The sequence below is a fragment of the Fukomys damarensis genome, unplaced genomic scaffold (genome assembly GCF_012274545.1).
Source record: "Fukomys damarensis isolate Sample0158 unplaced genomic scaffold, DMR_v1.0_HiC HiC_scaffold_28, whole genome shotgun sequence".
Taxonomy (NCBI): domain Eukaryota; kingdom Metazoa; phylum Chordata; class Mammalia; order Rodentia; family Bathyergidae; genus Fukomys; species Fukomys damarensis.
Window position 1 is genome coordinate 21,919,286 of NW_022900940.1, and position 22,479 is coordinate 21,941,764.

Here is a 22,479-nt window from a genome sequence, read left to right on the forward strand (position 1 = left end):
TTTTTTTTTTTTTTTTTTTTTTTTTTGGTGTCGGGTATCGAACTTGGGACCTTGCGCTTGTGAGGCAGGTGGCGGCACCACTGAGCTAAATCCCTGGCCCAAGGTGGCCTGCTTTTGTTAATGCAGAAAAATAGCAGTTACAAAACTGGTATTCCTTTTAGCCACCCAAACGATCATGTCTAGGGATGATTGGGAAATCACTTGGAGACGAGGGATAATGTGATGGGGGAAGTCAAGGGGTCTGGCCCTGCCTTTCCAGATGCCCGCTGAGTAGTCCACGTTGGTCACCTGTAGGCTCTTACCAGGATTTGTGGGTTCCCTTCTGCCGCTGTGCCTTTGCACCACCTGTTCCTTCAACCTTGATGTGTTCCTGTTGTTTCTCTTATCAGCTCTTACGTGGTATTAAAAACATCAGCTTTGCCTCTCTACAGTAAAGCATGAATGTTTCTTATATGAATAATAAAACTCTTTAGAAAAGAATTACTGTTCAACTGGAGCATTGTTCCTGTTGAAAATAAATTGTCTGTATTGGTCTGCTGCCTTGTATATCTCCTACTTTCATCTGCTTTTATCTTTCCATTCTAATCAGAAGTGGCAAAGCTAAAGTAAAATTTCTCATTACCTTATTACAGTTTAGGATCCTATAGTTATATATCTTCACACTAGAACATAACCAGAAGTTTTGCTGGTAGACTTTTTAACTTGAATGCAGAGAAGGTTAACTTGCCTTGAAAAAGTCAAACAGTTCCTTTTTGGTCCCCATCATTCATGAGGAGACATGAGAAATAATAAAAACCAATGTTTCTTCATGAAATTTACTTATTTGTTTATGGGAAACTTATGTTACAAGAAAGCTTGAACATGAAGCTTTAAAATGTTTTCATTATTGCTTTTCATTTTGGTTCCTTTGTCTCTGTTCCTGCTTTATCTTGTTTTAATAATGTCTTATCTCCTCACGATAGCAACATATTACAGCCGTTACCCATAAAGTCCCAAGGAAGTTAGAGATAAAGTCAATAAAAAGTATCATCCAGCTTGGACAATAGAAAAGATCTTTTGCTTTAACTCAAATTCCACCTTTAATGTGTCTTATTTTGGATGATTTATTTTTAAAAACTAAACAAAATTGCAGAGCTTCAAGGAAGCAACTAATGGGGAAACCTTTAAATCAGAAGATACAGTATTTTAACAAGGAACTTACAACCCTGTGACATTGTACTCAAAGTGTACATTTATGTGTTTTGTTATATTATAGATCTATAAATCTTAGATTGTCAAAAGTCTTAAAAGAGAAAAGAAGCCTGTTTTAAAACTTAACCAGGCACTGTGTACTTGGGTAATTCTTATGTTGGAATTTTAGGTTGAATTGGATTATTGCTGAGGTTTTTTTCCACTCTTAAGATGTCTTTCAAATCTCTGAGGCTGTGTGGGGTTTGCTGTTATAGAAGGGGATGGACTCTGTGCTGAGGAGGTGCAGCGGGGAGCCTGCACATGCATGCTGAAGGAGGTTAGAGATAAAAGAACATAACTTTTCTAACTATTGGATTTATGAAGCGATATTTGTCATTCACATATGGCCTGAATTTTGTCAAAGGCTTGTCCAAAACTTAAGGGTCCCCTAACTGCTGTACACCCTTTCAGAGCTGCAGAAGAAATAATGCAGTTGAGAAATCAGTGTAAGGAATTATTGGAATCCTAAATTTATGCAATCATTCTTCCAGTTTATTCTATCCATATACTTTGCCCCTGTGCTCTTATTTTGTGACTTTTATTTTTTGAGAGGGTTATTTTTGTTTTAAGGGGAAAATTGACATTTGGCAACCTAATTTCTTGCTAATTAGTTGTTGCAGTGACCTAAATGAATATGTGTAATTCTGTCTCTGTAACAAACTCCACACTGTCTCTTAGTACCATTTGCAAGTCCTGAGGCCTACATTCATTGCTCAGGCAAGCAGTTTGTTATAGAATTCACCAGTGATTTGTTTATTAGAATATAAATAATGTTACTCTATAAGTACCAAGAAACAAATCACTCAGAAGAAATTTATTGTATTGATGCCTTTTCATTTCTTAAATGGGAAAGCTGATGTATACTAAATGGAATGTTCTCTTTTTACTTTGAGAAAGATCCATAATGTCAGCAATTAGATCATTAAATATTTGTAAGTGTAAATAAATTGTTTAAGGCTGTGGAGGCCTAGCCTGTTTCTTCAGATTGGCAATTTAAAAAATTTGAAACTTTTAACTATAAGGTTTTTAATAGTTCTAATCCATAAATTCATTTTGTATGAATTTGTATGCCTTATAATTAATGGCAAACGTTAATAATTTTTTTTAGATAGGGTCTTACTATGTAAGTCAGACAGGTCTCAAACTCTGTGGTCCTCCTGTTTCAGCCTCATGATGGCACACCCTGGGAGGCTGAGGCAGGAGAATTGCCAGTGTGAGCCCAGCCTGGGTTACCTGAGACTGTGTCTCAAAAAAAGTAAAAAGGGGTGGGAGTGTAGCTCAGTGTTAAGGCTCTGGGTTCAATCCCTAGTACTGAAAAAAAATTAGATGTAGATTGTTAAAGATAAATGATAAAGAATTAGTATTCAATATGGCTTAGTTTTAAGGAAGATTTGAAGTTTCAGAAAAGTTAATGAAACTGAAATGGAGACTCAGGATATTAATCTAATATCTGAATGTTGAAATCACCAGGACCATGGTTAAGACTATGTTTTAGTCACTGAAACTTTCCAAATGGGTTAATCCTAGCAAATATATTTTTAATATGTGACTTAATAGCAAAAAAGGAAATACGAAAAGGAAATTGTAACTTCAAAAACCTGATCTTACATGGAAAACCTACACAAATGCACACAATCATAAGATGAAATTAATCAGCTGTTTCATAGTGACTGGGGACAAGTACAGAGTAGAAGGCAGGGTTTTTGCCTACACTTGCCTAAGTGCAGATCTCTCAGCCTGGTGGCACAGGTCCTTCACCCCACTGGTGCAAGCTTTCCAGCTTCCACCACTGGTCTTTGGGCCTTCCCAGTGCAGATCCAGGATATGGACTTGCATGAGACATTGCCTTGGGTTCCAGGCCTTCAGCTGGACTTGTGCAGGACATTGCTGTAGGATCCAGGCCCTCAGCTAGATTCTTCAAGTCTACCGTGTGGACCGATCTCTTGTTCTCCTCTGCATTTGACTTTTTGGGTGAATATTATAAAATAATCTTATAAATTATGTGTCCTGTATTAAATCTATTCCCTTGCAAACCCTGACTACAACAAATAAAATTAAAATACACTAAGCCACTCCCCCCACATATTCCCAGTTATCACTGCTTGTTTGGAGTATGTTTACTTTCTCTTTAGGATTTCCTAAGTTTTATTTTTACAATGCTGGGGATTTGACCCAAGGTTATTGCGCTGAGCTACAGCCCCATTCTTTTTATTTTTTATTTCGATATGGGAGCTGGCTGAATTGCCCAGGTGGGTTTCATACTTGCCATCGCCTCTAGCCTCAGCCTCACAGGTGCTAAGATGAAAGGCATGTGCCACCACACCTGGCTCTTTTTAGAGTACTTTCTGACTCGCTTTTCCTGTGCTGGTTGCTTGTTTCCCTCCCACTCTTGAACAGTAGAATTCTTTCAGGCCCCACCCAGTCTTCTGCTCCTCCTGTCTTTTAACCTCCTGAAACATGTGGGTGTTCCCTATTGCCTTTGTCTAGAAGCCCATGCTCCCTGTGTGAACATCACAGAGCCACACCTGACTGTGTCACCATTTTCCTCATCAAACCTGGATAGTTCGGTCGTCTTGTGATCCCTTTGGATTTACCATGCAGTTGTTACCTTTATCATTCTGCCCCCCACACCTCATATTCTTTTCCTGTCCAGAGTCTTTGCATCTCTCAAGCCTTTATTTGAGTTCTACATTTCTATTAATGCTTCTTCAGCTTCTTGCAGAGATTTTCTTAACTTACACAAAATGAATGTTCAATCGTGTGGTGTAAAACATTTTGTTTTCTTACTGTTTCTTGTACATTTATCTTGTTACTCCATCCTTAATGTTCATATACATAATATTAATGCTTAATACTCAATACATTTTGTACTAGAGACTAAATTGTACTGTGGGTGATTATAAAAGAAGGTTAATGGCCTCAGGAGTGGAGGGAGAAAATTTCATACTGAGTAAAGCTTGGCCTTTGAAACTGGAGATAGGAACGAGTTAGTGTCCATACTTAATACTGTACCCCTTCATTTCTTAGGAAGGCCAGGCAGGACCTGCCTCTAATACTGCTGAGACAGGTCAGTAAGAATCACTCCTGTTAACACATTTGGTACAGGACTTGTCATGACTTGATTCTGCTGCCCTTTTTTCTTACCATCGATAGACAAAAACAGTCTATATGCTACGAATAAGATTTTATTATTGTCATGTAGCTTTACAGGTGGGTGGTCTTCGTGATCTACTTTATGCAGTAAGAATGGTTCATGAGTAACTATTCACAAACCTCAGTTAAAGTTTTGAGCTGGTACCTTCTCAGCTAATTGACTTTCCTATACCCAAGGTATATTTTACAAATTTCTCATAACTCTTAAAAGATGGACAATGTTTAGCATAGGGACAAGAGTAAAGTTGCATACTAGACATTTGGTATTTTATTATCCTATAGTTATATAAAAATTCATTCTATAATGGTAATTATAGGAGAGCAAGGAAATATCTTTATGTGGTGATCTGGGAATTGTCTTGTTTTGCCACTGTATCCTGTGGTGTATTGTTTGGGAATGCTTCAACTAACATCTGGCTGATGGAAATAGTTTGGGATGTGCAGGGCTATATTATACTTTGATAATTTACAGGAAAGTAGAGCATTGCAATCTATTTTAGTCCTCATATAAATTCTTTTCAGTTGTGGGGATGTATACATTTTAAATTGTTGATAAAGAGGGGGGAAAATACCTAGAGGCATATATACCAATTTAGATTTGGACTTTTTTTCCCCACTTTTTATTTTGAAATAATTATAGATTTACAAGAAGTAACCAAAAATATACAGAGAGGCCCTGTGTACTCCTTTGTAGTGGGTAGTTCTTTACAACTTATTACATGCATAGCCTCCTGTAGTCAGCACTGTAACCGAGAAGCAGGACTCCATTGTCATGAGACTTCTTCAGTGCTACCCCTTGATGGCCACACCTTCCCTGTGCCCTTGGCTATCATTAATCTGTTTTGCCTTTCTTGTTCTTGTCAGTCGAAGAATGTTATATAAATGGAATTACACAGTTTGTAACCTTTTGGAGATGGATTTTTTTTTTTTTTACTTTGTATAATTCTCTATAAAGATTCATCGAGATATTTTAAATACCACTTTTATACCTTTTTATTATTAATCTATGGTAGGGCTATACCACAGTTGATCTATTGAAAGACATCTGGATTTTTTCTAGTTTGGTACACTTATGAATAAAATTGTCATGAACATTCATGTATGCAGTAATTTACTTTTACATAAACAAGTTTTCATTTCTCTGGAATAAATTCCCAAGAGTGCAGTTGGTGGGTCATAGTTAGATATGTGCGTAGTTTTTGAAGAAACTACTGAACTTTTCTCCAGAATGGTGGTACCATAGTTTCTTTTTTTTTGAGAAAGGGTCTCATTATGTAGTTGAGACTGACCTGAAACTTACTATGTAGCCCAGGCTGGTCTCCAACTCACAGCGATTCTCATGCCTCAGCCTCCCGAATGCTGGGATTACGTGTTGTGCCACCTGCCCAGCCCATAGTTCCTTTCTTCAACAATGAAAATGCAGGACAAGGTGTTTATTATATGATATTTAAAGTATCTGTTTATTTTTGGTAGCAGTCTGGTTGTCAATATATAGCTGGTTATTTCTTCTGACTTTATTGGGGTAAGGTGACCTTTTCCTTTAGTTTTACTTGAGTCGCGAGTCATTTTGATGGTTTTGGCACTCAGGAGGAAACTCCATCAGCTTCCCACACATACTACCAAAGTGTAATCTTTGTGTTCTTCTGTCTGATTTCTTTCTTTTTTCTTTTTTTTTTTTTTTTTTTTTTTTTTTTTTTTTTTTTTTTGCAGTACTGAGAATTGAACTCAGGACCTTGTGCTTTCAAGGCAGGCATGGTGCCACTGAGCTAAATCCCTGGCCCTTCTTCTACCTGATTTCTAAAGAAGAGTGGGCCCTAGACCTGACCTTTGAATCCATTCTCTAGAGAGCTCTTCACTACCATGTCTTTAGACCCACCCAGCTAATTGGTGTCTGCTGAAGCAATGAAACATGCCCACTGCTCTCCCATCTTGAAATTCCTTTCCCTTGACCTCATCTACTACAGCTCCATCTGGCTACTCTTTCCCTGCCACATTTCTAGACTCTGCTGTCCCAATTCCACTGCCTTGTCTTTTCCTTTCTTCCCAATATATATACAGTGCTGTGACAATCAAGTTTCTCTACCCATCTAGAATTCCTTACTGGGATTTTCTTGCTGATGTCACCAGCACCCTTCTTATAGCTCAGAGTAATGTTGGTGTTTCAGTGTTGTTCTTTCTTGGCCTCTTGGTAGCATTTTGCACTCACGAAATGAGTTTTGCACTTACTCTCTTTTTGTGGAAATACTTGTTCTTGTCTGCTACCCCTGGGCCACTGCTTCTTGTTCTTGCTGATGTCTCCTTTCTGTGAATCCCTTAACATTTGAGATTCTTGAGTTCTGCATAAGGCCAACTTTCCTCATTCTGGATGATCCCATCCTCTCACTCACCTGCCTCTCACATCTTTAATCTGAATCTCAAACTTCTCCCCCAAGCTCCAGACCTATAATCCATTTTTTCTTGTGTTAGTTAGCATTCTGCCACTTGGAAAAAATCCCTGGCATGAACAATTTAAAGAAGGAAAAGTTTGTTTTGGCCCACAGTTTCAGAGGTTTTAGTTTTGGTGTGCTGGGCCTTGGGCAGAAACATAATGGCAAAGGGTGTGGCAGAGGATAGCTGCTCACAGGGAAACAGAAATTTGGGGAAGAGCCACAGAGGAGGGGCTGGGGACCTATAGTGCCAACATCGTGCCCTTCATGATCCACTTCTGCAAACCAGGCCCCACCACCTCTTTTCATCACCTCCCAGTAATTCCATCAAATTATGATCTCATCATTGGGTTAGTTTCACTGATAAAATTAGATTAATTCACTGATTCATTGCCCATAGACACACCTGGAAAAGTGTTCACTAATTGCCTAGCCAGTTTCTTAATCTGATCAAGTTGACAATCAAGATTAACCATCACCACTGACTCTGCACCTAAATTTTCAACAGACTCCTCCAACCACAGCACATTTAAAACAGTTTTCTCTCCAGCACCGTTGCCTCTTAACAAAAAAATACTAGATTCTTTCTGCCACAAAGCACCAGTAATAGCACACATACAATAACAGATGTGCCATTAAAACCCACGTCTGTGGAAGAGTTGCAGGGTTAATTAGAGTTACCCATTCTCCATTCAGTGTGGTGACTGGGATCCTGACCATTGCCCAAACCTGTCATGGCCAGTAGGTGCCTCCTAATCACTTTTGTGGTCTTCTGGCCTCAACTGAGGTATGTTGTTTCCACCAGGTTATGTTAATGCTTTTTCTGGTCAAACATTTAATAATTGCACAAACCAAACAGTATGAAAAGAAAGTGTTCTATGAAAGCCAAATTGAATACTTTGGAAAGACTGAAAGTTAAATTACTATTGGTCAGCTGTGGAATTATTTAAAGCAACTGTAAAAGAGTGAAATCAGTTGAATTCTAGAGAGATTCTGTACTATTTCTCAAGTGCCCAGATCTTGTCAATATCACAACAATCCAGAAATGATAGCTCATAAGTAATGAAAGTGATGAATGCAGAGAACATGCTATGGAATTCCAACAGCAGACCTATATTCAAAGACTCACTTCAGAAGATTGTGCTTTTGTAACTGAAATCCATATGTTTAAGGTACATGTCTTATCTTGTATCCCATTTTATTCCCATCATCCTGTCTGATAAAGACTTCTCTCTCAGTTATTAGCCAGTCTTCACCATTACTACCACCTCTGGTCATCATCTTTGTGACTTCCTACTGCAGCTTCTTATCTGGATGTCAGCCCTAAAATCTTCACCTATTCCAGTCCCTTTTCAGTATCAGGCATAAACCTCACCGTGACACTGTATTACCATAAAGTAGTTCATGAAGACTGTTAGATCTACCTTTGCTCACCTCTAATTTCATGTAATAGTTTTTGTGCTGCCCTTTTTATTTCTTCAAACTACACTATAGTCGCATTAACTTGACTGGCTTTCGTGGTTCATTTGGGAGTAGTGGGAGTGTGTGTGTTTGGGAGAGGGTGATGTTTTCTCCTCCCTGGGCCTTTTTGTAAACTGTTTCTCTGCTGCTTCTCTCCATGTCTTTCCACCACAGAACTGACCCTGCTGTCCTTCGTGTCCCAACTGTGCTTCTGGAAGCTCTTCCTGTGTTTTCATAATAACACCCTGATTTCCATGTTTTAGCATTCAGCTGTATAGATGAAGTTCATTCACTAATCTTGTTTGCCATAGTCTCTGCTTTATAAATATTTGAGTGACCTTGTGGCTTTTTTTTTCCTTTGAGTACTGTAGGTTCTCTGAAAAATGCTTAAATGTTTTTCTTCTTTTATAGTTGCTGTCTCTGCTGGCGTTTATCTGTGAAGAAGTTGTATCACAATGTACTTTGTGTGGAGGACTGTACTTTTTTGAATTTGTAAGCTGCAGTGCCTTTCTTCTGAGTCTCCTTTTCCTGATTGTATATTGTACTTCAGTGTACGACAGAGTTGATGCCATAAAAGTAAAATCATCGGTAAGCATGAAAAAGATATAATCTCTTTTATTAAGAGCCTAGCTGTTGTGTAATTTTGTGTGGTTTTAATGGTCAAACTAGTAGTGCTTTCAAAACTCAGGACCATGAAAAGATACTATCAATTATTCCAACACCACAACTAAGCAACCCAGTTCTGCCTTCTGAGGGGATGATAGAGAGGGAAGTGACAGTGACAGACACTGCCAGTGTTCTATAATTATTGGTGGCTTAATTAAATCACATTGGACTTAAAAAGACTAGGATTTTGTCAATTTCTTTCTTTTTGTGGAAAGGGCCTTTGCACTGAGCTACATCCTCCCACTATTTTTTTTTTTTTTTAATTTCAAAACAGGGCTTCACTAAATTGCCCAGGCGGGATTGGAACTCAGTCCTCCTGCCTCAGCCTCTCTCAGTTCTAGGATTATAGGCCTGCACCATTGCCCTTGACTTGATTTTGTTACTTTTTGTTTCTCACATTTCAGAGGATCACTCGTTGGGTCTACAGTTATGAATTATGGACTCTTGTATGCCAGATGTTATGCTAAGCATAGGAGATAGAGTAATGAACTAACATATTTCTGGGGCTCTTAACAAAATGTTAACTCTCTCTCTCTCTCTCTCTCTCTCTCTCTCTCTATATATATATATATATATATATATACACACACACACACACACACACACATTGCTTTCATTTTATTATTAGTCAAGTTTTCTATAAATGAATTAAGGTATTCTTTGATTCATTCTTCAGAAATTTGCCTTGCAATAAAATTATATTGGGGAAGTCTTATTTTCACAAAATCAGAGTTTAACTTTCTAAAGGCAATCTCCTCACCCTGAGTTTTTGTTTGAGTATAGTTTGGATTTATTGGATGACAGATAAAATAATTTAAGTAAGTATTCAGCAGTTTACTTCTTCAATAGTGTTTTAGTTGTCAATAGTAATTTGTAAAGAATAGTGCATATGAGTGTTAACATATGAAAGAATTCATATCTCAGAGGGTAAGAATAAAAATTAAAGTAGATATTTGACTATTAAGAACAAGAGCTAGGCATGGGGTGCACACCTTCGATCTGAGTACTCTGGTAGACTGAGGCAGGATGATCAGTATGAGTTTGAAACCAGCCTGAGCTACATAGTGAGTTCAAGACCAGCCTAAACTACATAATGAGATATTGTCTAAAAAACAAAACGAGATAACAGTATAAAAAGAAAGCAGATTCTATTATTTTGAATTAACAAGAAACAAGCTTGGGGTCATATATTGATTATACACCAAAATAATTTACTTACTTTTTTCTTGGCAATGCTGGGTACTTTTTTTCTGTGTACTCTTGTACCATTTGCATTTTATGCTATGGAGATGTATTACCTTTTAAAAATTATTTTAAGTTAAAGACATTTAAAAGATGCATGCCTATAATCTTGGTTACTTGGGAGACGACAGGGTCACAAATTCAAGGACAGCAGGGCAAATTTGTAAAATCCTGTCTCAAAGTCGAAAGGAGACTGGGGATATAGCTAAGTGATAGAGCACTTGTGTAGCTTGTGCAAGGATTTTTCACCTAACGTAAGGATTTCTTTGCATAGTTTGAAAATGACTAGGGAGGAACATTCTTTTTGAAGAAACAATAGTTTCTGTCCAGTGCCATTGTAGGTCAGATTCTATTAAGATCTAGTAGTAGCCAACATACTATGTGCCTGGCACTGACCCAAGTACCTTTTGTGGATTAACTCTAGTCCATGGAATCATTTTATGAAGAAGATACTCTTATTATTTTATTTTGAAGATAATGCAGTGGAGGCACAGAGATGTTAAATAACTAGTTCAAAGTCTCATAGTTAGGAAGTAGCATAGCTGAGGTTTGGACTCAGGAGTTACAAATTTAGGGAGCTAAGTTTATTGAGTACGGTGTTATTCTATCTCAAAATGATTATCTTTAAATATCTCTTTGTGTACACTCCAGATATTAGGAAATGGAACTTTATGTATATTTATAACAGATTTGAAATAATACCTCTTTTAGAACAAAGGGAACACCTTACATTTTTTATAAATGTTAAGTGAATGGTTGACATCATGGGAATTCTGTTTTGATAGTTTTATTAATATTAGGTTCAGTAGAAGTTGCAGTTCAGTAGATTGAAAAAGCATCAGGCATAAAGGCCTTTGAAGCGCTGTCACTTTACCAGTTTTCCCTCTTAATCAAGTCTGTGTGTCAAGCCCCATTTTCCATTAGCAGGAAGAGCCAGAGGCAGTGCCAAGAGGACACTTGGAAGCCATGGAGCACCTCCTGCTTCCAGGCTGCTTTGTGGGTGGTGTGGAAGCTTTTTGGTAGTGGGTGAGGAGCTCATCTTCCAGGCTCGCTTGATTACCTGCTTGGAATTGTCGAGAGCAGTCACTACTCCAGGAAGCTCAGGTGTCTGAAAACACTCCACTGGCATACTTCTATTTAGTTAGTGATGGATGCTTCTTTTGATTCTCTCTTAAAAACACTGATGCATTCAGAGATACCATCCTAGTACAGTTTGCTTTTTAAATTTTGAATTTGCAGGGGCTTGTTTTGGTGCATATTAGGAATTCAGAATGAGAGTTGTTTGGTACATTAATAAATGCAAACAACATATTTTGATTATTTTTATCCCTGTTACTCTCTTTTCCTTTCTTCCCTCCTCCTCTGAGCCATTTCCTTGTCTCTAAAAGTCTGTCTTTTAGTGCATGGAACATTTTGAAAGGAAAGAAATTTATTTTTTGCTGGAAATGAGATGGAATTTTAATGAATTCTATGTCTTTGATAATTTCAATATGTCCTAGAGGAAAAGGAAAAATATACACATGGCCTTTTGAGAGGCTTTTATTAGAAACCTCTTGTATTCTTTCAACTCTCCAAGCTAAAAGTGTGGATGGTGTTTGAATGCCAAGCTTATTAAAAAGTTAGAAGTGTGGTAGGTAAGTTTGGATTGTGTCAGAAAAGTAAGTCATTGAAGTTTTTTAAAATTAAAAGCTTTATTTCTGTAAATTTAACCATATTGTATTTTTTACATGTTTTATATGTATGCATAGGATTTTTACATTATGCTGGGAACAGGATGTATATTTTTGTTGGCATCTATCATTTTTGTCTCCACCCATGACAGAACCCCTGCTGAAATTACTGCAATTGTAAGTACTTTGTATATAATGTTGCTTTTTTGTTTGTTTGTTTCCTTAGAAATACAGAATTTGGAAAGTACTTGAAAAGTATACAATATGTGAAAATAGTTTGTCTTTTATTTGTAATGTAATTTTGAATAGAAGGCCTAAAAAAGAAATAAAAAAGTCATAGCCTTAAAAACCTAGAACCTGCCCAGAATGTGACAGTCTTGTTACCAGAAATCCATTTACTCTACATAGGAATATGATACTGCTAATGGAAATCATAAAATTGACTTTATCATCTGTATTTCTCTGCTTTTCTGTTCACCACAGCTACATGCCATGTGCTATTCTAGGTTTATAGAATATACAGGAGAAATGACTCAAAGGTTCAACCTAATAAAGGAAATAGAGAGGGACACAAATTGTAATGGAGTCTGTTAAATGAACCATTAAATGTTTGTCTAGATAGCAGTTGTCAGTGGGCTATGTATCTCCATAAAATATCATGAAGACTTTCTAAGGAGTACTAAGCGGGAGTGGTTTTTGTGGAAATCCATTTCCAGGTTTTTAACCCCTATGTGTAATCTTAAGACTAATTTGTTTGAGAATTCATCTCTAGTGGAAGAGTCTAGCCACTTCTTTCCTGCCTTCCTTTTTACAGTCACCCCACCTCCACCCACCAGAAAAAGAGGGGGAAAAAAAAGAATGCACTCACCTATCCTAAATCTTACTGTGGTGCATTGCTCTGAGTTGTAAAACAAAACATAAAAGCCTTCTGAGTACAATAAAGGGACAGTTGAAAATAAAAGATCCAGTTTTTATCTGAAATCCTGTTGTCAGATTATTTTTAAGAGTTCAGAATTATAGAAGGTGGTACCATGCATATACTATATTATACAACACATTCAGAGGGCCAAGGTCCGTGCCCTGTGTAATTCAGCATTAGTATTTGAATATTTACAGTGAAAGGGAGAAATAAAGGCTGCAAATAGTCTTGCTGGTTTTAAGTCAAGTGAATCATGAAAACTTTGAGTTTTTTTTAGCTTTTTGGATTTCAGAATTGCAAATCAAGGATCATGGACCTAGGCAGTTCTAGTGTTGTAAACACAAATAACAATAGAAACCATACTCTTGCCAGGCAGCTGGTTTCCAGGTAGGACTTTGATTTTCACCAAGTGAAGCTGTATTTAGTAGAGTTGTCAGCTAATAAATCATTAAAACTACTTTTTATGATAGAACAATGCAAAAGGGGCTTGGGATTGCATGGCCATATCGCTTATTCACGTACTCGCAGTTTCTTACCTTTTTATATGTATAAAATAAGCAGGCGTAAAATTAACACTGAACCTTGACTTATCCTAGTAATATTCATCCATGGACACACCAGCCAGGTGAACTGAAAATTAAAGTTTTAATAGTTTAATGTTATAGTTACTTTCCACTTTAAACGTGTACATGTTTTTTATTGTAGAGGAGTTTGATAGGAGATCAATGAAACACAAGCATAAAAATAGAAAATTCTGTGGGGAGGGGGGCCAGGGATTTAGCTCAGGGGTGGCGGGCCTGCCTCACAAGTGCAAGGTCCTGAGTTCAATCGTGGGGGGGTGGGGGGGTGTTGTGGGGAATGTGAAATGGAGAAAAAATAGAGTTCCATGAGGGTAAAAGCATGTCATAAAATTCACAGCCATTAGTTATATATTGTATTTAGATGATGTATTAGATTGTTATAGTATTTAATAGGGTAAAAAAGTCAATATTTATAAGCTGGAAATTACCCATTGCAACTAAATTATGAATAATTTTAGAAATATAGATTAATGGGTCTATTAAGGAAAGAAACCATGTGAGCAAAAGAGCTGGCAGAACACTTGTTTAGATGGTGTAGTGTAGAGGGTCCTTTATGGACTGGAGCTCTTTCAGATGTTAGAGGGACCTCAACAGACAAGGTGACATGTCGTCTGTATCTGAAGTATTCAAAATGGTTGCCATGTAAGTAAGGGGCTAAATGCCATCGAGCCAAAATAAAAGACTGTGCAGGAGAAAAAGACCTGGGTTTGGAGGCCAAGTTGATAAATGAATTCAGGTTGGATGTGTTGGAGACACCCAGGTGAATTAATGAGTATGGAGTGCAGTTTGATGTATGGTGAGATGAGACATAATGCATATTCTGTAGGGTGGAGGGGCTAGGGAGAGGAAGGTCAGGAGACTGCAACAGATTATAACAAGTATTAAAATCATGGAGCTGTTGGAGAGGTGGAAGATACTGTAGCCATCAGCTAGTGCAAATTTTCTTTTTTACCAAGTACTTTTTTGGCCCTCATTTCCATAAGAGTTTTGCTAGTAAGGAAGTCAAATTTGCAGCATGGACTTCTGTCTCGACAGAATTCTCAGAATGCTCTGTCAGTGTTAGAAGAGTACAATGAGGAAGTGATTTAAGGAAGGGGAAGTGGGTAGTGGTGTCATGTCATTGTGTCAATAAAGTGGAAAATTATGGAAATTTAACCTCATAGTATCTTCAAAATGGAAGATATTAGTAACTTTATCCATTTTTACTAAGGCCAAGTTGCCTACTTCCATATTCCCTTGTCATGTCTGTGAGTCAGTCTAACCACAGTTATAATCCTCTTGTTTTGTATCATTTCATAGGATTTTTTCTTTTCAGCTACTACCTTAGTTTCTTAGATTGATGCCTCACACATACACATGCATACATAAGACAGGACAATTTGTATTTTGTGGGATAATAGCTGTTGTTTTAGATGTTTCTCTTTGTAACTTCTGTCCATTTTTGGATGGTTTAAACAAAACATTTTTATCGTTAGAGAATAGTAGGTGTAAGATAAAGACTAATGAAGGATCCTGCTCGTGTGAAATACTCTCAGAGCCAGGTAGGAGATGAGATTGTATTCCCCAATTCCACATATAACCTTTCCCCCTTTTTCCTCCTCAGGTGTTTGGCTTTATAGCAAGTTTTATGTTCCTCCTTGACTTTGCAGCTATGCTCTTCGAAAAGCGACAGGAGTCCCAGTTGAGAAAACCCGAGGCCCGTCCAGCAGAAGCCCTCACTGAACCACTGAATGCATAGACAGACTCTGGGAGCAGGTGTCACAGAAGAGAGCGACTGTTCTTCGTGATGCCTGAGCTCTGTCAGGAGGTCTTGTAGAATGTGTGCAATTGTGTAAACCACTTCTTTCGGGTGGCTAGGGGCAGAGCAGGAAGCGTTTTATCAATGTTGAGCTGTGTGTCAGTCACTACAAATTAAGCCAGAGGGTATTTTTTAAATTGTTTTTTAAAATAATTATCGAAACTTGTTTCAAATGCAGGCTTTTAAGGTGGAGAGGAAGATAATTATTTTCTTTAAATCACATAGCTCAAATGATTATAAATAATTCTGTCATTCTGTTACAGGGCATTCTCTTTTAGGCATAGCTTCTAAATCATGCTTTATAGCTGTATAAACAGCTTGATTGATTATATCCATCCTTTTAGAAATTGTTTTTTTTTTTTCTCGGTACCAGGGATCAAATGCAGGACCTTGAGTTTGTGAGACAGGCACGGTGCCACTGAGATAAATCCTTGGCCCAGAAATTGTTTCATTTTAAAATTAATTTGCATCAGTATTAGCTTGTTAGTAATTATATTATGTTCTGTTAATGGAGATTTAATGCATATTTAAGAAATCGATATTTAAAATTTTGATCCAGTTTTTTCCTTAATATATAATATTTGGTTTGACTGCATCTCACTCAGCCTTAAAATTATATGGTAACATTTTAAGATAATTATTATTAATACTTTGTGTAGCATAATATAAAATGTATGGGAAATGTTGGTATTTTTTGTGCATAAAGGCAACAACATCAGCAACCTCATGTTTATATTGCACTTCGGTTGTTGAGATCAAGTTTTTAAAGAGAGATTGTTATGTAACACATAGAAAAATGGAAGAAACTGATATCACATCCAAGGACCAAAGATGAGAAGAATGGACTTTTTGCTCAGTACAGTGAAAATAATTATAAAAACAGACTTCAGCCACTTAGCATGTGTGTGAAGAGTGAATTCATGCTGTGAGTTAGAGATGGTCTGTCCCATTTCTACTTAACACAGCTCTATGGCTTCTCTTCTATGTGTTCTCTTGGAGCAAATCTTTTTATAACTCCAGGCTTTGATTTTTCATCCGTTTTCTGTCTTTTTATCAGAACGGTCCATATGCTGTATCACCATCTGGTGAAGATGGGCCTGTGGTTTTTACTTTTTTTCATTGTCTATTGTCTAAACGGGGTTCAGAGTCTTTAGTTGTGACAGGTGTAGAGCAGGAGCTGGAGGGTTCTTGTTCCTATATGGGTGTTGCTCTAATTTCTCTCTGGAGGAGACATCTTAAGAAAGTGAATAACCAAGAATCCTGCCAAGTTTAATACTGGAGTAGTCACACAGTTCTTAAGACACTTTGTAAGCAGTTCTGTTAATCTGGAAGAATTGTTTGTCGCTGGCAGGCTGTCAGCCACACAGACAGGGCCCTTGGGATAGGACCCTTCTGCCCAAGTCATATGAACTAGATCTTTCTTGCCCTCCTAGAGTTTTGACCAAGAGCTCCTGTATTAAGATGATAAGCCCAGATATTGATTCTTCCAGGGATATATTTTAAAAACCTCATTCTTTTTAGTAGTTTCTCATCTGCCATTTTTATGTTACAGATGGGTTTAAGTTGCATGAAGGTGGCTAATGTAGGTCTCAGAAATTCATAAGTGTGGGCAGACATCTGCTGTGTTACTGACTCATTCAGTAGCTTATCTATTTTATCAGATTGAATGCTAGTAGTAATGGTGATGTCACCACTGCCTACTTGGGAGATAATGAAACCAATCATGAATGCTGTTTTTACTGGGTGTATCATCTGAGATGGGATAAATAGCTGAGTCTCTGTTCTAAGAATAAAGACTGATTTGAAGCTAACTGATTTGTGGAAGCTAATTGTAGAATTTCACATCAGACTGCACTGTTGTTTTAAATGTGATGTAGACCCATTAGAATTCACAGAAAATCATCTGGGCTCCTTCAGGGTTGCCACAAAATACCTGAGATAATCAATTTAAAAAGAGAAAAGATATATGTTGGCTCACAGTTTTGGAGGGTTCAGTCCATAGTTGGTTGGCCCTACTGCTTTTGGGTCTGTGGTAAAGCAGTGTATTGTGGTGGGGCATGTGTGGGGGAGCAAAGCTGCCTACCTCATGGTGGCTGGGAAACAAAGTGGAAAAAGGGCTGGAAGAGATTGAGGTCTCACAGTCCTCTTCAAGGACGTGCTCCTGCTGACTGTAGACCTCCCTGTAATCCCCAGCTTTTGACATTTCTGCCGCCTCTTCATCATGCTGCTCTGGGGAGCAAGCCTTCAGCCCATGGGCCTTGGGGACATTCCAGATGGAAACTGTAGCACTGCCCGTGTTGGGCCTAGTAAGCGTTGACAGAACTAGACTTGGCTGGCTTCACACATGGTGCATGTTGGACTTGAGCTTAAACTCCCTTATTCTGAGTCTTCACCTCCACTTGTCTCATGGTGAAGAAGTGGGCCTCTTCCTTAACCACTTAATTGTTTTCCTTTTTAGAAAGATAAATTCTTCATTTGTATTTTGATAATTTTTATAACTTTCACCTTGTTTCTTAGGGTTCCGGTGTCTGATTAACCTCTCTTTTATTATGGAAGGAAGTAGGACTAAAAAGACCATTTAAGTAAATAATTCAGGGAGAACTTGGGACCAGAAACTCTTGTTATATACAGAAAAAGATAACCTCATTAAACTCAAAATAATTTTCTATTAGCAGTTATGGTAAATGTAATTTGTAGTATTTTATACAAATTATTTAGAATGGTTAATTATGAGAGACATGTACTTACATTACAAACATTTTATAATTCCTATACTTAAATTATTTGGGAATTGAGAAAGGTATTTTTGCATTGTTTATAGCCAATCATTTTTGTATCTTGCAATTTAAGTCTTGGGGGCCTTTTTTATCTCTCCTAATGTCGAATTTTATAGTCTTCTTTTTAAATAAATTCATTGAATTGAAATGTTTATGCCTTTGTATTTATTTACTACAGAAGCACGGTGGCTTGATAAAAACAGCCTCACGTTGCAGGAGTTGGCCTCCCAACCTTGTTGTGTAACTATGGGGATACTTGAGTGTGGGTCTCACCTTTGTGAAAGGTGGAGGCTAGGAAAAAAAGAAAGCATTTTCTGCGCATGCAATGTTTCTTTGGAAAGTTAGAACACGCACTGAAACATTCTGAGGGGCTCCATATGAAGAGTTATACAAGAATGTTACTGGCTAAATGTCCTTAAATACTCTCATAGAAGCACATTTGGACACTATATCACATTTCTGGATGTGGCTAAAAATGCTGAAAACAAAATAGGCACATTCTGTTCAGTGATTTAGAAAGTGTGAAACTAGGGTGGTTCTGGAAAAGCTACAACTATTTGTACAGTTTGCAAAATTCCTGCCTCCAGTCTGTATGAGAATAACAAAGTCTTTACAGTTGTCAAGAACTCACTGGAATTTGTACATTCATGAAAGTTATTTTGTTTTTGTTTCAATAAAGAGCATTGTATTATATGCAATAAGCAGGAAACTCAAATGTGTCTTGAACAGCAAGAAGAATGTCACAAGAAGTCTGGGTAGAGCACCAGGCTTGGTGGTGCCTGCTAATAATCCCAGCTACTCGGGATGCAGAGTCAGGAGGCTCACTTGAGCATAGGAATTTGAGACCAGCCCAATAAATTCAGTGCTCAGCAACGTGACCACTGACCCAAATTTTTCTCATATTTTTTGCCCATTTATGTTGCACTGAATTTTGTCCTCAGAGTTGAGCCTTTATGGTATAGCTATATAGTGGCAAGATCTCCAGGCTGCCATTGCAGCATCCAAAAAAGAGTTTTCTGGATTTTTTGTTTGTTTGTTTTTGTTTTTTGAGACAGGGTCTCACTATGTAGTTGAGACTGACTTGGAACTCACTATGTAGTCCAGGCTGGTCTTGAACTCACAGCAATCCTCCTGACTCAGCCTCCTGAGTGCTGGGATTACAGGTGTGCACCACCATGCCCAGCCAAAAAAGATTTTCTCTTAAGCTATCCCTTCTTGGTGAAGCCCTTAGGGGGCTTTATGTATTTGTCTTATTAAGAGATATTAAATGCCCTTTTCTGAATCATTGACATGGATAATGAAAACACTGTAATTGGCTAAAAGTAATCAAGATTCTCCCTTCCTATCTTGGAAGCTTACAGCCTTGTACCACCTCAGCAAAGTTGGATCCGCTAGCAGAGAGAGCACCATGAATTGGGGATCTACGGTATCTGTCAGGAGTGTGTTATGGATTTTGCCCCAACTAGAAGAATTCAAATCAGTGATCCTCTGAGATCAGCTTAAAAAAAATTTGTGGTCTTGACTATTCTGAAACAGTGGAAAAACTACTAGCACTAGTATTATTTTTAGATTGTAACTGTACATATATCATAGAAAATTGGCATAATACAGTAAGTATTATCTTTTCCTTGACATTTTTGTGTTTGGCTATTTTTATTTTTCTACCTTTTTTGGCAGGGAGTGGTCCGGGGATCAAACTCAGGACCTTGTGTTTGCAAGGCAAGCACAATGCCGCTGAGCTAAATCCCTGGCCCTTGGCTCTTTTTATTTTTGAAATATTTCAAGCACTGAAAAGTATAAAGGATAACACTTAGAGACTCTACCCAGCTTTAGTAGATTTTAACATTTTACTGTACAGTATTTGCTTTAAGGTCCCCTGTTTAAAAAGGAAAAAGTTTTAAAATGCCAAACCCTCTGATGCTCTCCAGTGGCACAATTAGTTATTGTGCGGTACTTATATAAAATACCAAAACCTCGGGGCCAGCATGTGGCTTGGTAGTAGAGCACTTGCCTAGCACGTCCGAGGTGCTGGGTTAAATCCCCATTATCACAAATCAAAACAAAACATAAAGCCACCATCTCTACTCTTACTCCTCTTTCAAAGATAAGCATCACATTACATTTGCTGTCTTTCTCATATTTTTGCTGTGCTGTGTGTATGTGCTCTCACACACACATGTGGGCATGTACAGGTGGGTGTACATACACAGGCTGTGTATAACATGGTGTTGGTGCTACATGTATCCTTTCCTAGCCTGCTTTTTCAATTAATAGTGTTTTGAAATTTACACATGTAACTGGTTCATTTCTTTTAAATGCTCTTTGGTATTCTTTTATATGATTATGCTGCATCTTATCCCCATTGAAAGAAAAGATTGAACGTGGTTTTCAGTGTTTTACCATTTCACTGTTATATTGCACAGACATCTGAGTGTCTTCTCTTGTGCATGTGTATCAGAGTTTATATGTAGGGTTAGTACTTAGGAGTAAAATTGTTGGGCTGGAAGGAATGTGCCATTTCAACATGGCTAAATATTTCCAGATGTGTCTCTGCAGTGGTAGACCCAGTTGTTACTCCCTTCTGCAGGTTATGAAAGTGCTTATTTCTTCACTCTGGTCCTGCGTTTGATATTAGCTCAACAACATTTTTGCTGTTTGGTACTGAAATGATGTCTCATTTTATTCCATATTTCCAGTGAAACTACTCATATATTTTGACCCTTCTGTGAGTTGTTTATGTCCTTTGCCTTGTTTCACACTGACTTTGAGAGATCTTGACATTATTATTATTTTCCTTTGTTAGAGATATGCTTTGGAAGTATCTTCTGGTAGTCTGTGATTTAGATCTTAGCTTTATTTCTCTAGTTACTTCAAGGTCAAAAATACAAGATTTGTTCCTCAGGTTCTGATTCAGCCAATTGTGCACTTGGCCTCTTATCCTTCTCTCATCTGTATTTACAGCATTCTCCACCTGCAGAAAGACTGTTCCAGCAGCAGCAGACTGGGACAAACCAATGCCAGGGCATTGCTCCTGCCTTTGGTATCCTCTTAAATTGGGTTAAAACTAGAGTCTACATGGGCAACCAAGAAAGAAAGCAGCCCAACATAGGAAAGAAATGGAATCCATAAAACAGATTCAAACATATCCAGGAGATTAAACACTCCATTGAAAGTGTATGCAACAGAATAAAAGAATGCGAAGACAGACTCTAAGATATAGAAGATAGGATTGCAGTCACTGACCATGAAAAGAGAGAGAGGTCTCTTAAAAACAGTAAGGGATCATGAGAAATCGATCCAACAACTCCTAGATGATGCAAAGCAGAATAACATAAGACTGATAAGAATCCATGAAACGGCAGGAGAAAATACAAATGACTTAAAAAAGCTGTTCACAGAATTAATGACAGAAAACTTCCCAAACAGAGGGGAAGAATTTGACATTCAGATAAGTGAGGCATATAGGACCCCCAACTAGCCACAATAAAAAAAAAAATCTACACCTAGACACATAATAATCAAGATCCTAGAAACCCAACAGAAGAACAAAATACTACAAGCAGTAAGAGAAAAGAAATCACATGCAAAGGAAAGCCCATCAGAATCACAGCAGACTTTTCAACACAAACCCTTAGGGCAAGGAGAGCCTGGAGTGAGATATTTCAAGTACTAAAAGAGAACAACCTCCAGCCTAGACAGATGTATCCTGCAAAACTCTCTTTCAAAATGGTTGGGGAAATAAGATACTTCCACAACAAAGAATACCTGAGAACTACATGAATACCAAACCAGCACTACAAGAACACACCTAGTGCAAAAAAGAAGCCCATAGACTGAAAGTGAAAGGATAGAAAACAATTCTCCATGTGACAGGAGCCAAGAAAAAAGCAGGGGTAGCAATCTTATTTGCAGACAAAGTAAATTTCAAACCAAAACTGATTCTAGTATTACAGATGTAGGACAGTACTATATCATACCTCTGTGAATGTAAAATATCTTGTACCTGCTTTGTGATACATAGTAGTGACCGTGCTTTATAAGAGCTATTTTTAATGATGTTACTCTAGAATGTTCTCTTTCCAGATGATGATTAAGATGCTAATAAAAATAAATGGTGCCAGGTACACAACAGCAACAGAACTTTGCTGTTTTCTGGGTATTATTCTTTTCTTTGTTTTTGTTTTTTTAATGGAGTGTGCTGAATGTGTATAATTTTGTTCAGATGACTACAGAACCTGGAAAAGCTGTCACTGCTATTGATGCATAACATACTGCTATTATTGGTCTTTTTATATAAATATAAATATATATACATATATATAATTTGAATTTTTGGAAATTTTAACTGCTGTCAACTTTGGGATAATGGAAAAAGTTATCCCAATTTACTGTGTTGAGTTGGCATTGTACAGAAATTAACAGCCATATTGGTCTAGAAATGTTAATATTTTTCCATTTGTACAGGGGTAATGCACTGTATTAAATATGTAAAGTCATATCTATGTGGGTTTGATTACAGAAATTAATAAAGTATTCTCTAAATAATAAAAAAAAAG

At 37.5% G+C, this 22,479-nt stretch overlaps 1 protein-coding gene across 1 annotated transcript in view; it reads left to right on the plus strand.

Moving 5' to 3' along the window:
- Positions 1-15,550, plus strand: part of Cmtm6 (CKLF like MARVEL transmembrane domain containing 6) — a 16,767-nt gene extending 1,217 nt beyond the window's left edge. Inside the window, exons 3-5 of the mRNA XM_010629713.3 lie at positions 8,682-8,858; positions 11,927-12,025; positions 14,952-15,550. Coding sequence (XP_010628015.1) covers positions 8,682-8,858; positions 11,927-12,025; positions 14,952-15,086 — 411 coding nt within the window. The 3' untranslated portion in view covers positions 15,087-15,550. The remainder of the gene's footprint in view (positions 1-8,681; positions 8,859-11,926; positions 12,026-14,951) is intronic.
- The last annotated feature ends 6,929 nt before the right edge of the window (positions 15,551-22,479 follow it).